The 15,000-nt window shown below is 47.9% G+C and overlaps 3 protein-coding genes across 3 annotated transcripts in view; 2 read left to right on the forward strand and 1 right to left on the reverse strand.

Moving 5' to 3' along the window:
- Nucleotides 1-1,020, forward strand: part of exd3 (exonuclease 3'-5' domain containing 3) — a gene marked incomplete at its 3' end in the record, with an annotated part of 34,351 nt that extends 33,331 nt beyond the window's left edge. Inside the window, exons 19-20 of the mRNA XM_084455585.1 lie at nt 336-402; nt 626-1,020. Coding sequence (XP_084311711.1) covers nt 336-402; nt 626-1,020 — 462 coding nt within the window. The remainder of the gene's footprint in view (nt 1-335; nt 403-625) is intronic.
- A 6,746-nt stretch (nt 1,021-7,766) lies between these two features.
- nrarpa (NOTCH regulated ankyrin repeat protein a) lies at nt 7,767-8,105 on the forward strand (the record flags this gene model as incomplete). The annotated part of the gene is made up of 1 exon (XM_084452985.1): nt 7,767-8,105. One exon carries the CDS (start codon nt 7,767-7,769, stop codon nt 8,103-8,105), a length of 339 nt encoding a protein of 112 aa, XP_084309111.1.
- A 4,604-nt stretch (nt 8,106-12,709) lies between these two features.
- The window catches only part of ambp (alpha-1-microglobulin/bikunin precursor), a gene marked incomplete at its 3' end in the record, with an annotated part of 13,610 nt that continues 11,319 nt past the window's right edge, over nt 12,710-15,000 (reverse strand). Inside the window, 1 exon segment of the mRNA XM_084455596.1 lies at nt 12,710-12,787. Coding sequence (XP_084311722.1) covers nt 12,710-12,787 — 78 coding nt within the window.

The raw sequence follows: 15,000 nt of genomic DNA on the forward strand, positions 1-15,000 counted from the left end.
GTATTTAACCCAAACATTCTTGAGAAACCCACATTTAGTTTCTATTGTATTGATGTCAGTGGGAGACGTGGATATGTTGTATGTTGTAATGTGGGTCTGTCATTTTTGTGCTTTCTTGGCCAGCTCTCTCTTGCAAAAGAGATTTTTAATCTCAGTGAGACTTAACCTGGTTAAATAAAGGTTAAAAGTGTGAATAGTGTGAAGTCTGAATAGCCCACAAATCTCAGAGACTGTGATATTACGCAAGCATTGTTTCATTGTTTCTGTGTGCGTGTGTGTGTGTGTGCGTGCGTGCGTGTGTGTGTGTGTGTGTGCGTGTGTGTGTGTGTATGTAGGCGTGTAACAGTGACCAGTACATGAAGTTGACCAGAGAAGACATGGAGCAACTGCTTAGAGAGAGAGGTCGGTCTTCCTTTAGTCCTATAGTCTCTCTCTCTCTCTTTCTAACACACACACACACACACACACACACACACACACACACACACACACACACAATTATTGTTGAATAGCCATTGTTGCTATGTAATAACACTGTAATTACGGTTGCACTCTAGTAACTTCATGTAGATAACACCGATATTGATGTTCGTGTCTGAGAGATTATTCACACGTCGGTCTGCAGGTTTCCTTCAGGAGGAAGTAGGCGCGGTGACACAGGAAGTAGAAACCTGGGAGGAGGAGGAAGCGGATGGACAGTGTGACCCTTTGACCCCGACGCCCCTCGAACCCCCCAGGTACTCCCCTCACTGCCGCTGGGCCCCGCGGTCCGACCTGGACCCCCACACACTCGCCTTCCCGGGCGGGGCCACCCTGCAGCTGCACACCGTGCCCCCCGGCCTCCTACCCAGAATCCCCCAGTTCTACATCTGCACCGGCTGCGGCAAGGTGTTCTGGGAAGGCTCCCATTTCAGCCAAGTCGTCTCTCAGTTCCAGGAAGTACTTCAGCTGTCTCCGGAGGAGGAGGGGGGGGGGGGGCCCCCCAGTACCGGTACGAAAGCCCCGGGGAACCAGAACTGACCCAGAGACGGTTTTCGCTGTGTTTTTAACAGTGTTTTTAACGGTGTATTTAACGGTGTATTTAATGGTGTTTTTAACGGTTTCCACTACTTGAGAATGCGGTTCATACTGTCATGCATTCTGTGGACTTCTTGCATTGTTATATAATATCGCCTAAGTATCTTACTATTGGCTCTAAATAAGTTCTTTTTATAATTAAAAAAGTATCCCACATCTCCGATGATGATGAAGGCCATCTTGTTGGCACGTGTCTTTGACTCTTTTCATTGGCGGCCATTTTGACTACACACACCTCTCTAGGTGTAAGGAGAAACCAGGAAGCATACAGGGCAACGAGGTTATAAGAAAGTTGTCGAGTGCACCGTAAAGTGTAGCTTGTAGGCCTTAAGTTTGTGGTATATTTGCTGTTTAACAACGCGTACACGTAGTAAACAAGTGTGTATTTTGCAGCGTGTTAGTTTCTGAGGACCTGCACAGCCAATCGCAGCCATCGTCCAGAGGAAGGCAGGAGACGCGTGGCGGCCATCTTTTTGTATGCGTACGCGTCGTTAAAGGCAAGTGTAGCGCGGGATTAAAGAGCTGACTTGGAATGGGGCCTTGGTCTGCCCCCTCTCTACCTGTCAGGTGTAACGTGAGCAGCAAGATGGGGTTTCCCCCTCCATGGCCCAGGGGCAGTGAGAGAGGCAGGGTCACATGGTAACTCAACCCTCAACAGCCCCCCTGAGCGCCTCTCCTCCCCAGACCTCTCCTCCTCCTCCTCCCCTGTCTCTCTTCCTCCCTGCTCTCCCTCCCCTCCTCCTCCTCCTCCCCTGTCTCTCTTTCCTCCCCTCCTCTCCTCCCCCCTCCCCTCCTCTCTCCTCTCCTCCCCTCTCTCCTCCCCTACCCTCCTCCCCAGACCTCTCCTCCTCCTCCTCCCCTGTCTCTCTTCCTCCCTGCTCTCCCTCCCCTCCTCTTTCCTCCCCTCCTCTCCTCCCCTACCCTCCCATCCTCTCTACTCCCCTCCTCTCCTCTCCTCCCCTCCCCTCCTCTCCTCTCCTCCCCTCCTCTCTCCGCCCCTACCCTCCCCCCCTCTCTTCTCCCCTCCCCTCCTGTCTCCTCCTCTCCTCTCCTACCCTCCTCTCTCCTCCCCTACTCTCCTCCCCTCCCCTCCTCTCCCCTCCTCTCCTCTCCCCTCCCCCCCTCTCTCCTCCCCTCCTCTCCTCTCCCCCCACCTCCACACCTTCCCTTGCCAGATCAGTGTTGTGAAAGCATGGCTGTAGATTATTATGTTTCAGGCAGGTTTGTATCCATCTCACAACTGGAGGCAGGTCTGTATCCATCTCACAACTGGAGGCAGGTCTGTATCCATCTCTCAACTGGAGGCAGGTCTGTATCCATCTCAAGACACTGCTGTGGGAGCTACAGTTACATGTGTTGAACAATGTTAATGGTCATAATGCCACTTACTACACGCCAAGATAAAATGGATTCTTGTTACTCATAATATGAGTATTATATATAGATGGATAGATATGAACTTTATTGATCCCCAAGGGGAAGTTCCTGTGTTGTAGCGCACACACAACAATCCACACAACAAAAAGGCGGAGTTAGACACAAAGTGCTCAAAGGGCAGTGGTAACAAAGGCACAATCAATAAGATAAAAAGGTGAAGTCAGATACTGTATTTACAGTGGGTACAGCAACAGAGTCCACCGGAAAGTCAGGCTGTCAAATCACTCATATCCAGCAGTGGGTCAATTCAAGTAAGTCAGAAGTGACAAATTATACAATGTATACCCAGATAGCAAGCGGATCTGGGCCATATACAAGCCAGATCTGGCCCTTGTGGCTTAGTTCCGGCCCATATATGGCCCAGAATCATTACACATCCGCTTGCTATCTGGGTATAGTATAATAATCATACTATATTTTATTATTTGTATATTTTTTCCATTAGTCCTCACTGCAACAGACTGGTAGATGTTGAGCATTGAGCACAGGTCAAAGGTCGCGAGCCTGCACAGGAAGTAGAGTCTGTCCCTTCTTGTAAACGGCCGTGGTGTTTCCTGCCCGTTCTGGCCTGATGTCCAGGTGCACCTTCAAGTGCTTGTATGACTGGACAACTTCACCATCGACCCCTTGGATGGAAACAGGGGTCAGAGGTGCCTTCCTCCTCCTCCTCTTCCTCCTGAAGTCCACCAACGACTTCCTGGTCTTCCGTACGTTGGGCTGCAGGTGATTATGCGCACATAACGCACTCACATATCACGTCACACACACTGTTCATAAACATCACGTACGCATTTCGCACACTCACTGTATATACACTGAATGCACTTCATGTTGTATAGTTTTTATTTTTGCATTAATATTCTGTGACCTGCCAGACCACCTTCACAACTAATAAAGTTAGTAATTATAATATATAATAGTTAAATATGGGCTTTACAGTCCTGTATGTGATCCACGTCTGCGTGTGTGTGTGTGTACACCCTAAGCTCTTCAGATGTTAGAGAGCTTCAGATGGAGCCTATAGTCAGACCGAGTGTACGAGGGGAAGGGTTAACCATACACATGAGGGTATATGACCCTGACGTACGAGGAGGAGGGTTAACCATACACATGAGGGTATATGACCCTGACGTCAGGACAGCAGAGTCGCTGCCTATCTCTCGTTGCAAGATCAAAACTCATCTCTTCAAGAAGTACTACCACGATCCTCCCTCTTAAGCACTTATTGTATTTTAGATTGCTATTCTTGCACTTTGCCTTCAGCACTAGATTATGCTCTTAGTCACTTGTAGAATGAAGATACACTTGTGAGTTCTGGTATATAGTACATTGGATTGTCCTACGTTAAATGCAATTATTATTAGTTGCTTTGGATAAAAGTGTCTCCTAAATGACTGTAATGTAATGTAATATACAGCAGCGTAACCAACAGCCGTTTATTCGTGGCGTTTCTAAGGTGAGAGATGTTAATAGGAGATTTCCTCACGCTCGCAACAGCTGAACTGACGGGACGGGAAAAATGTGAGCCCCCCTTTCGTCTGGCAGGGGCCCCTAAAGCGAGCGCTCCTATGTGGGTCATTCCACTCTGCTTCACTGAGGGGGGGGGGGGGCTGTCAGTATTCAGCTACGGGAATAATAACCATCTCTGCTTTTCTTTTGCTCTGTATCCTATACGTTTAGTAGCCTAAATACACACACACACAAGTCAACCTATTTTAGAATGGGATTTTACAGTTTGCCATATATGGCTCTCTATCATAGGCTATACGTTTATATTTACATTTCATAGTAGCCTGAGTATTGAGCGTTTTTAATCCGAGTTGTAGCCTACTTTCTAACCCCTGAAATAATCTGCCTCGTCTGTCCATGTCCGGTTGCAGTATCTTGCTGCAGCTTTTTGCTGCACTATGTTATTTGATCCTGGTCTCTTTCTTCGCTGGGAAGAAAAGCTCGCCTCTTTCCCACGCTCCTTGAACACGTGGTGCTGTAATGAATTGGATTGCGAAGCCCCTCCCCCTCCGCTGAAACGTCACACTCGTTCCACAGAGTCCATGGGCTGTGAGTCAGGGGCTCCTCCTCAGGGGCTCCTCCTGTCTGGCCCCGGCGCCCAAACCCGGCAGGGCCGCCCCGGGGTCCGCTCACACACAGACTGACAGCGGCGGCGGCGTGCTGCGGGTCCTCCGTCGCTGGAGGAGGAAAAACAACGTCTTGTTTATCAACAAATGAAATGCGTTGCTCTGTATTATTAATAAACTTTCCAGTCATGGTTAGCACAGTAGGCTATTGTTTTGGTGGCACGCACGCACATCACAAAACGCGTTCATCAGAGCTGCGCAGGATCTTGAGATCATTTGGTCAGCTAGCCTTTCCACCACATACCAAACTTTACGCACGGCGTGCGCTGAAAGCGTTATAAAGTTAAAATGTATACATTTGTCGCCTATTGGGATTATTATGTATTGTATTAACCCGTGTTTGGTTATAAAACACCCGCACCAACTGAATTTGTATTACCCCAATTGAAAGCATAAAGCTGCACAATGTCAGCAGCCTACAACTTGACAATGGATGCTTCCCCAAGCAGTCCTCGGTCCTCGGTGTAACTACAGTACCCAGAAGAGAGAGACCAGATACCCCAGTCTGTGAGGCCGAGCAGCCAATCGGCTTGCGAGTCTCCTGCGGTCTCCAAATGTTTCCCAACTGGCCAGACAGACACAGCATTCTGTGCTTCTGATTAACCGACAGATGTGCCGAAGATGTTTGAGATTTTTTCCTGCCTGGTTTGGGGGGAAGCACATACTTTTAAAACGATTGTGAACCACAGGTTTAGGGCTTGCAGGATAGCCTCTTCCTTAAATAAATAAACGATACGTGCTCAGAGAAGAGGCAGTTCTAAGGGCAAGGTTATACCTACAGCATATGTCCATCTAAGCTACGGAGGCCTATGAGGGTGCAGAGTATTTCCTTGCTACTTTCTACATGCAGCCAAACCTGAACGTGGCGCTTTATAGACACGATGTTGAACAAACACGACTGGATTTGAATCGTTTCCATATGTTTTACTCTCTGTTGGATAAAGTAGGTTGCAACCGCTAAGAGATGCGACCGCCTTTTGCTCCGCACAGACGGAGAGTCATACGTGCGCCAAATGTACAGTGCGAGCGTGTGAAAGTGGGGACAACCTGAAACCGTCTAACCATGAAAGAGGGGGGTGGTTAAGAGACCGCTCAACACATTTCTGACTCCCAGGCGCACAAATGGCGCAGACGGCTCAATCTACCCTGTGCGGTTTCCACGCCAAACTCGTGTGAGAACAAGGCAGGGTCGCAGCCGTCCGGTTCCCACGGTGCGACTGAGCTGCGTGTCATTCTGGGCGCAGCGTCACCTCTTTTCACTTGCAAAAGGAAGTCGCACGGGCTTTTGTTATTTGAAGTTCCATTGCTTGTCACTTTAAAACAACTGGAATATCCGCAGCTGATATTTAAACAGCCCCTAACAATAAAAAGAGGTGTGCGTTTTTTTTTTATTGTGAGGAACATTCACGAAACCCATTGTAGAATGGAGCTCCTGTCGCATTTGGTGTTTTCGGCCAACTGTTGCCCATTTGTTTATCTAGATATAGACCATGTTCGGATATTGTCCCCTTCGAGGACATAAGACATTAGGCTCATATGAAGAAATGTCAACATGTCCCAGCTTTCATGTTGTCCCCTACGGGCTATGTAGGCCACTGTTTTCAAACGAGTGGTTCTACTTTCGAGTGAAGTAGCCTATTATTAGTGTCAGAGTATCCTGATGTCTGTTATACACTCATCCAAGCCTACTAATTATTTCACATGTCACGGACAGGAAAAGCTAGTCCAAGAATTAGACACATTTAGTTGTAACACCACTTCACTTTCCTGTCGTTTCAGTGTTTCAGAGAAAGTCAGTCTACATAGTTTCAGCACATAGGTGTAAACCACACCTCCTCGATGCTAGTTAGTAATTTTTAACACCCCTTCGACTCCCGAATTAACAGGACTTGACAGGGGAGTGTTAATGACTCCTCACTTCTTTTGACTTTTAAATGTGGAACCTCTGTTCATCCATCGACTTCATATTTGAATAGAAAGAAAACATGATGCGTTTCTGTGTAGAATACTCCAGTTAGAGTGTGTAATTCCCTCGAGTCCGCTGTCTGCATGTTGTTGTAATTCTGTTTATGACTTCTGTCTGTGACAGCCTTGTCCTGGTTTGAGTCACGTCTGTCTGGCGTGGTAGGGTGTATGTAGGAGCAACTTTATTGACATCGCTTGTTTTATTTCTGCAGTAATATCAGGCTTTTAGGAGACCACACCCTCCCTCTACAGTTTCACGGCTCTGGACCCTCCCCAAACCGACCCGGCAGCCTATTACCTCCCTCGGTTTCCTCCCATTTCACCAGACCGTATTCTATGGAGAATTATTGTTATGCAAATACGGGACGCGTAAAATCTCCCCCTCGCGCGCACCGGAGGGCAGAGACTCGCTGGGACCGCGCGCGCAGGACAGCACCGGGGCACGCGGGGGAATTTCACAGCAACGTTGCTACCACCCGTCTAATTGTTACAGGCAAGTATTACAAACTTTTAATGAGAGTTATTGATCAACAATTTGCTCCCGGTGTATTTTTTATAGCGTGCGTAAAGGTAGCCTATCGTGCGTAAAAGTGTTCTCGATGTGGACCGTAGACTGGTGAATGTGGGCTACAGGGGGTCTGGGTGAGGATCAGTGATCTAACGTGGTTCTCTACCTGTCTATCATCCAGTCACTCTGGCCAGGCGGACCGCGGAGACTCCGGGAACGTGCAGACAACCAACGGCTGTACGCGGCGTCCCGGGATCCAGCGACAGAACTTGAGGTTCCCCTACAGCCGAGACATTGAAGCTGCGGTGTTCCATCTCTGCAATATCGCCTACACCTGGTGCTGCTACGACAGAGAGGACCGGGGGAAAGACTAAACCTCACGACACTTGGATCTCTTATAAAGACTATACTCTTTGTTAGGGATTTGGAATTTCTGCCACCATTTGACAACTTTTTGCACACCAAGTGTGTTATTTCTTGTCCTTTTTGGGATATATAGTGGTCTAGCATAAGATTATTTTTTTGAAGTGCCTTATTAACTGGTAAGTTATCCAGTCACCAGGGCGTGTTACCAGACCAGAGACTTGCAGAGTGATTATCACATAGAGAAGGACAGGATCTATCCTCCCCAGACCGTCTCAATCATGAGCCAAGCGGATGTATCGACTTGCTCAGCGCCGCAGAGGGTATTCCAGGAGGCGGTGAAGAAAGGCAACACTAAGGAACTGCACTCGTTGCTCCAGAACATGACAAACTGCGAATTCAACGTCAACTCCTTCGGGCCCGAGGGACAGACGGCGCTGCACCAGTCCGTTATCGACGGGAACCTCGAACTCGTAAAACTGCTGGTGAAATTCGGAGCCGATATTCGGTTGGCGAACAGGGAAGGCTGGAGCGCACTACATATTGCCGCTTTCGGAGGACACCAAGACATAGTCCTATACCTCATCACTAAGGCAAAGTACTCCGCCGGCGCACGGTGATCCGCTTCAGCAGGTAAACACGGAAAGCCAGGCTCTTGTAAATTTGCGTTTCCATTTCCATAGTTGTGCCAAATTATATTAAAAGATACAGTAAACTTCCCTCTCCATTCAAACCAAACGGGGGTCCTTCTGGCTCGCGAGTGAAACACCACATGGTTCTCAGTATGAATCTTGGAAAAATAGAAACGCCATTTCGGTGGGTTGGTACTAAAGCTTTTTTCTTGAATGTGTAGGCTATTCTATAGATTGGGACGTTTAAAACAAATAAAAGTTGGTGTGTTTTTACTCCCGAGTTCAGTTGGCCTAGTTCCTCGCGGCGACGGTCCCATCCTCGGACCGCGGATCAGATGAAACGCTTCTTGTTCACTTGTATGACCCTTTTAAATGATTTTGATATAAAGGTTTGGCACTTGATGCCATGGCTGCATGCTGGAATATCTGAAAGGGAAAGACGTGAACGCGTCGACGAGGCCATCAACTGTTTGGGCTATCTATATATTTCTTTTAAATTAATTGATATTTTCAAAGAGCGGCATTATGATATCCAATTCGCTTTTTCCCCCCCAGACGTGTAATCATAACAGCAATTGACTTTGTGTTAAGTACTGTACACAATAGCTTTACTTTGTTTCTGTGTAAAAGTAGCTAAACGCTCTGCCCAAAGCCAGCAGGCTGTCGGCATCATCTTTCAGGCCAGTGCGACCAGTTGTCAATGGTTAATGTGTTACTAAACCGCTGCTTTGCTTTGTATCAAAACGTCAGGAAAGTCGCATTCGGAGTTCACTTTATACTCTCCTTTCAGTATTGTCTTACATCCTGGTCATCACTGTGAACGCAGGCTGGGGTCTATTTATGAAGGTACATTGAAAAAAGAAGATGCATTTTTGAATATGTTGTGATTCATTTCTTAAAAGAATCAAATCTATAAGTTTTTAAAGAATACTTAGGGTGACTTTTTAAAGCTGCTTCTGCCTCGTAGTGGGCCCAGGCTATGAACTGTCCCGCGTGGAGATCCGGTGATGGCCCCTTCCCAACCCCTCTAAAACGGTCTGCAACAGAGACGCTGCCTAGCTCGCCCCCTTTCAACTCGGGTTGGATCTCCTTGCCAACTACCTCGACTGTAAAGAATTCAAACCCCATGCTTTCTCTAACAGAAACACCCCCCACCCCTTCAACACTCCACAATACACCCTCAAGCTTCAATTAAACAACAGATAAAGTTCTATTTTATATTCAAACCTGCTTATACAGACTCTATCTTCCAAGGCGATGGGATTGTCCATGCTCTCGCCTGGTCTTCAACTGGGACAGTTCGCTCTCCACCTCTACAACCAAACGAAATCTGACAAGCTAAGCGTTTTGCCTTTTCTGTAAGGTCGACACACATTGCAAATCATGGTTTTTTCTTTCATCAGCCGAATGCATCATACGGTCGTTCTGCTTGAAGTTTCTATTTTAGTCACAAAAATGGAATTTTATTGCATGACACATTAATGCAGGGAGTTTTATTGCACAGAAATGCGGAGCCTTTTACGCCCCCTAGTGCCTGGTCGGGTAACTGCAGGAGCTGAGGCTTACGGCTATAGTTACTACTGAGCAGGACTGTTACACATGTTATTACTGTTTTGTTTTGAAGACTTAATAGCATCACATGACTATTGCAGGATATCGACAGAAATTGGTTTTTAAAACTGCCTGCTGCGTTTTGAAAAGTCATGGCACCCTAATGTTTGTTTCAATGCTGCTTGTATGTTTCTTTTGTTTTGTATTGATTTATTTTTAGCCTACTACTCAATGGCCGACCGATACTGAGAGGTCAAACCCACAGAGCACCATCACAGCCACTTCCTGAGAGGCCAAGGGTATGCAGGGTTTGTGTGGAAAAGAGAAGGTGTGTGTGTGTTTGAGTGTGTGTGTGTGTGTGTGTGTGTGTGTGTGTTTGAGTGCGTGTGTGTGTGTGTGTGTGTGTGTGTGTGTGTTTGTCAGTGTGAGACTATGAATGTGCAGATCCTTGCATCTGAATCTGAGTGGGTGAGTGAGCAGAAATTGTGTGTGTGTGTGTGTGTGCGCGTGTCCGGTGTGTGTGTGTGTGTGTGTGTGTGTGTTGGATGCATATACTCCCTGTAATTGTGTGTGTGTGTGTGTGTGCGTGTGTGTGTGTGTGTGCGTGTGTGTGTGTGTGTGCGCGTGTGTGTGCGTGCATGCGTGCGTGTGTGTGCGTGTGCGTGTGTGTGTGTGTGTGTGTGTTGGATGCATATACTCCCTGTAATTGTGTGTGCGTGTGTGTGTGTGTGTGCGTGTGTGTGCGTGTGTGTGCGTGCGTGTGTGTGTGTGTGTGTGTTGGATGCATATACTCCCTGTGTGACCCTGCAGCTCAAGTGGCCTGGTGTTGCTGCTTCTTTTCCCAGAGTGAGACGCCAGGTATAGAGTCCTATCTGTGTACCTGGAACAAACAAACAAACGAGCAAAAAAAAGCGATATGTAAACAACAACAAGATACAGATTGGTATTAGCATCAAAAAAATAAAATATGCATCGCTTGTCTTAAACTTGATCTTTTTTTTATTTTTTTTGTTTGAATATTGCACTGATGTCTGTTGTTGATTGGTTGGCTTTGCGTCAACATTTTATTTTTTTCTGAATAGAAAAAAAAAGGAACACAACAAAATATTATTGTATAAAGAAGCTCCAGGTTGTCCTGTCTTTGTGTGTATTACTTTGTGGGACGTGATGTTTTCACAGAGATGTATGTATCTGTATGATCGGGTGTATGTATATATATATATGAATATATATAAACGCTGATAATGTCTTGGGGCACTTTCTTTGCTGAAGTGCTGCCCTCCTATTGTTTCTGAATGCGGAATAATAGATTTGATGGTAAGATCATTGTAACAAAAAATAAATTGCACGGCGTGTGGTTGCTCTTCTCAACAGTGTCATAACATTTATGGCGGGTGGAGATGAGGACAGGATAGGTGTGTAAACGTGTGAGAGAGACAGCGGTGACTTCTTTTAACCCAAGTTCTGTTTCTGCTTTAGCTTCTTATCAAGCTGAGCCGAAGCGCCCTTGAGTTTGACGGGAAGGTGCAGATGTTCCATCGTGTTGATTTGGGTTTCTTTTTTTTGTTGTTGTTTGTATTTTGTTTTGTTTTGTTTGTAACACTGTGATCGTGTGCGGAGAGATGGAGATGAGTGCTGTAATATTTTTGTACGTTTGTGTACAAGCAAGTAAAGAAATCATTAAACTCACTCGGTTGTGTGGATGCATATGTTTCTCCCTCTGTCCCTAGTCTGAGTTTACCCCCCCCTCCCCTGATTCCTCCCCCTCTCCCCCTTCCTCCCCCCCCTCTCGCTGTTTTCCATGAAGAAGAATGGCGAGAGGCGCAGACCGCCCCTCTCTCTCAGCCCCGGCGCGGCCCTCATCCCTTTGTCATTCATTTGGCCTCGTCCTTTCACATGCTGGATAAAAGAGCGCAGTGCATTGTGGGAAGTCCTGGTTTAAAGGAGGCTCCCCTCCCCTGTGTGTGAGGGTTGGTTTTATATTACCCGTGTGTCTCTCTCTCTCTCACACACACTCTATCCCTTTCTCCCCCCTCTCACTTTCTCTCCGTCTCTCTCCCCCCCTCCCTGTCTTGTCTCTCTCTGCCTGCTTGCCTCTCTCTTCTCTCTCTGCTCTCTTTCTTCTCTCTCTGCTCTCTCTTTCTCCCCTCCCAGTCTCCTGTCTCAACCCTGGCATGTTACTATGAGAATGAGAGCTCTCTACGTTCCACACAAACATTCCTCACCTTGTTTATAAGGTGCGGGTTGGTAGAAAACTCACAAAGTAACCAAGATCTGACGCTCATCTCTAGACGAGGTCTCACATGCTGATATTCAATCCTGTCCTGAAACAAAACCATACATACATATATATGATCATGCAAATGTGTAGTTATACAGGGCGTTTGTCTTTATACATTGTTTATCTACACATACATGCAGGGCCCTTTCCAGTACATAGATTAGATGAGTTGTGATCTGCAACATCTTTCTCATAGACCCATAGTTCATAGTTCATTACACGATTACCCATAATTCCTCAGTCATGTATCCATGAAGAGGTGGCACACTGGGTTCAGAAGAGACTGATTAACTAGGTCAATTATGTTGTGTTGTGGCCTGTTATCATCATCATCATCATCTTCATAAATATAGTGCACTGGACTGGACCTACCATTCCGAATATTGCCCAACAACAAACTCACAAAGTGTTCCCCATGGATGGATGCATATTGTGTTGACACTTGATGCGTATGAGAAAGTATGTGAGCTAGAACATCCGATCTACTCGTCCTTCCTCACACACCTTCAGTACACATGCGTGACGCTAGTACACACGCTAGTCTAGTATAGTAGAACGAGCCCCACCAAGTGCATCGTGACAAGACAAGTTAGCTTAGCAGTGTGCGACCCAAACTCACACCGCGTCGTTTTTAAATCCCCAGCTGAACTCGGCCGTGCTGTTGTTTGATTCCATGGCTGCTTGTCCTCCCCTCCCCCCTCCTCTCTCTCTCTCCGTCTCTCTTCCCCTCTCTCCCTCCGTCACTCCCCGACTCACTCTCTCACTTCTGCAGGATGTTATTGTTGAGCTGGGTTTCAATTGTCTGCCTGCGGACTTGGCCGGCCTCCCAGGACTGCTGCTACGGAGAGAGAGAGAGAGAGAGAGAGAGAGAGTGAAGAGAGGGAGGGAGAGAGAGAGGGAGGGAGGGAGAGAGGAGGCCTCTAATAGATTTTTCATGTGCCTGGTCTGGCCTGCTACACGACAGAGCAGGAATTTTGGAAATTATTTTAACAGTCTCCCCCAAATGAAGAAAGAGAGACACTGTTAATACTGGGGCTGTTGCAAAGAGAGATAGAGAGAGATAAGATGTGCTTTTGTGCAGCAGCAACAACACACACACACACACACACACACACACACACACACAAACACACACACACACACACTAACGCTAGATGAGATCTGTCTGTGGGTTTGCAGGCTGGTTGTGCACGCTACGCTTGGCTTCGCTCCGTCACAAAAACACGGTCTGTGGTCGAGATTACAGTGAGAACTCCTGCCCACGCTGAACTGAAGTCTCATACAGTACCACGGTGTTGCTCAGTCAGCAAAGGTCAGAGTTCAGCTCCTCCTGGCGATAGCAGCGATATGTTTTAGCGGCTGCAGGTGTGGGCGTGTATCAGACTACAGACACAACACCGAGCTGGAATGCTGTTTGGGTTGCGTTGAAGATCAGTCGTCCGGGGAGCGCGGAAACAGACGAGGTTCTCCGAATTCCTACCGTACCTGTGGATGAGACTACGCTCTCAGAACAGAACGGCTTCTCCACAGGGGAACCCTCTGGAAAAGACTCCAGCGTGTGTAGAACCGTTTACAGTTCAGATAGAACCCCATGGGTTCCGTAAAGAACCATTTCAGATGCACAATTTCGGAACCAAAAGAGTTCTGTCTGACCTGAGAACATTTTGTCTGGAAGCTTTTTCCAGAAGGTTCTCTTATAGTGACAAATTATTCTACATAGTGCAACCATCCTTTGACCAGATTTAATTAAAACCCAATAGATCTACAGATGTTCAAATTATTCTCTGATAATAAACTTCTACTTTTCTGATATGCAACAGTTGGTTAAGGTTATGGCTGGTGTTAGCGTGCAATTCACTTAGCATCTACCGTGTGTGTGACAAATATGAATCTCCCACGCCTTTGGCGTTTTAATAATTTGATTTATTGTGTCTCATCTCTCGCTGATGGAGGGATGCGGAGTTCTTACAACTTGCTGAGTTTGCGCTTTTTCGCCAAGATAACCATAACATCTGCAACCAAAGAGCAGCCTGTACCCCAAACATGTCTGTCTGGAGAGAGAGAGAGAGAGAGGAGGAGAGGAGAGGAGAGGGAGATGGAGAGAGAGAGGAGGAGAGGGAGAGGGAGAGAGAGAGAGAGAGAGGGAGGAGAGAGAGAGGAGGAGAGGGAGGAGAGAGAGAGAGGAGAAGAGGAGGAGAGGGAGATGGAGAGAGAGGGAGGAGGAGAGGGAGGAGAGAGAGATGGAGAGAGAGAGAGGAGGAGAGGGAGAGGGAGAGAGAGAGAGAGGAGGAGGAGAGGGAGATGGAGAGGGAGATGGAGAGAGAGGGAGATGGAGAGAGAGAGAGGAGGAGAGGGAGATGGAGAGAGAGAGACAGGTGGCCATGCCGGTCTTTCCTTGCCCTGCTCTCCTTTTTGAACTTTCCTTTCATTCTTTCACTGCATTCTGTGCTTTTCCATAGTGGCAGTGACAAGGCAGCCATTCACCGGCCATTCTTCTGTCCCCTCCAGCTTTGTCTGGCCCGGGGGGGGGGGCGGAGGGGGGCGGGCGGGGTGCGGGGGGGGGAGGGGGGCGGCCCGGGCTCTATTCAACAGCCAGACGGCCAGCCATTGACTGGAACCCCCCTCCCTCCCCAAACCCCCCCGCCCCCTCCCCACCCGGACCCCCCCAACCACCCGGACCCCCCCAACCCTGCCCTGTCCGCACTCTGCACTCAGCAGCTGCTATGCTAATGCGCAGGATGGAGGGATGAGAGGAGAGAGATAGAGAGATGGGAGGAGGGGTGGAGAGAGAGAGAGAGATAGAGAGATGGGAGGAGGGGTAGAGAGAGATAGAGAGATGGGAGGAGGGGTGGAGAGAGAGAGAGAGGGAGAGAGGGATGGGAGGAGGGGTGGAGAGAGAGAGAGAGGGAGAGGGATGGGAGGAGGGGTGGAGAGAGAGAGAGAGGGAGGAGAGACCGAGCTGCAGCGGATCGATAGAAGGGGGAGAGATAGAGAGAGAGAGAGAGAGAGAGAGAGAGCAGAGGGGATACCCCCATCCCTCCATCTCCATAA

This window comes from Borostomias antarcticus (genome assembly GCF_949987555.1).
Source record: "Borostomias antarcticus genome assembly, chromosome: 2".
NCBI classification, from domain to species: domain Eukaryota; kingdom Metazoa; phylum Chordata; class Actinopteri; order Stomiiformes; family Stomiidae; genus Borostomias; species Borostomias antarcticus.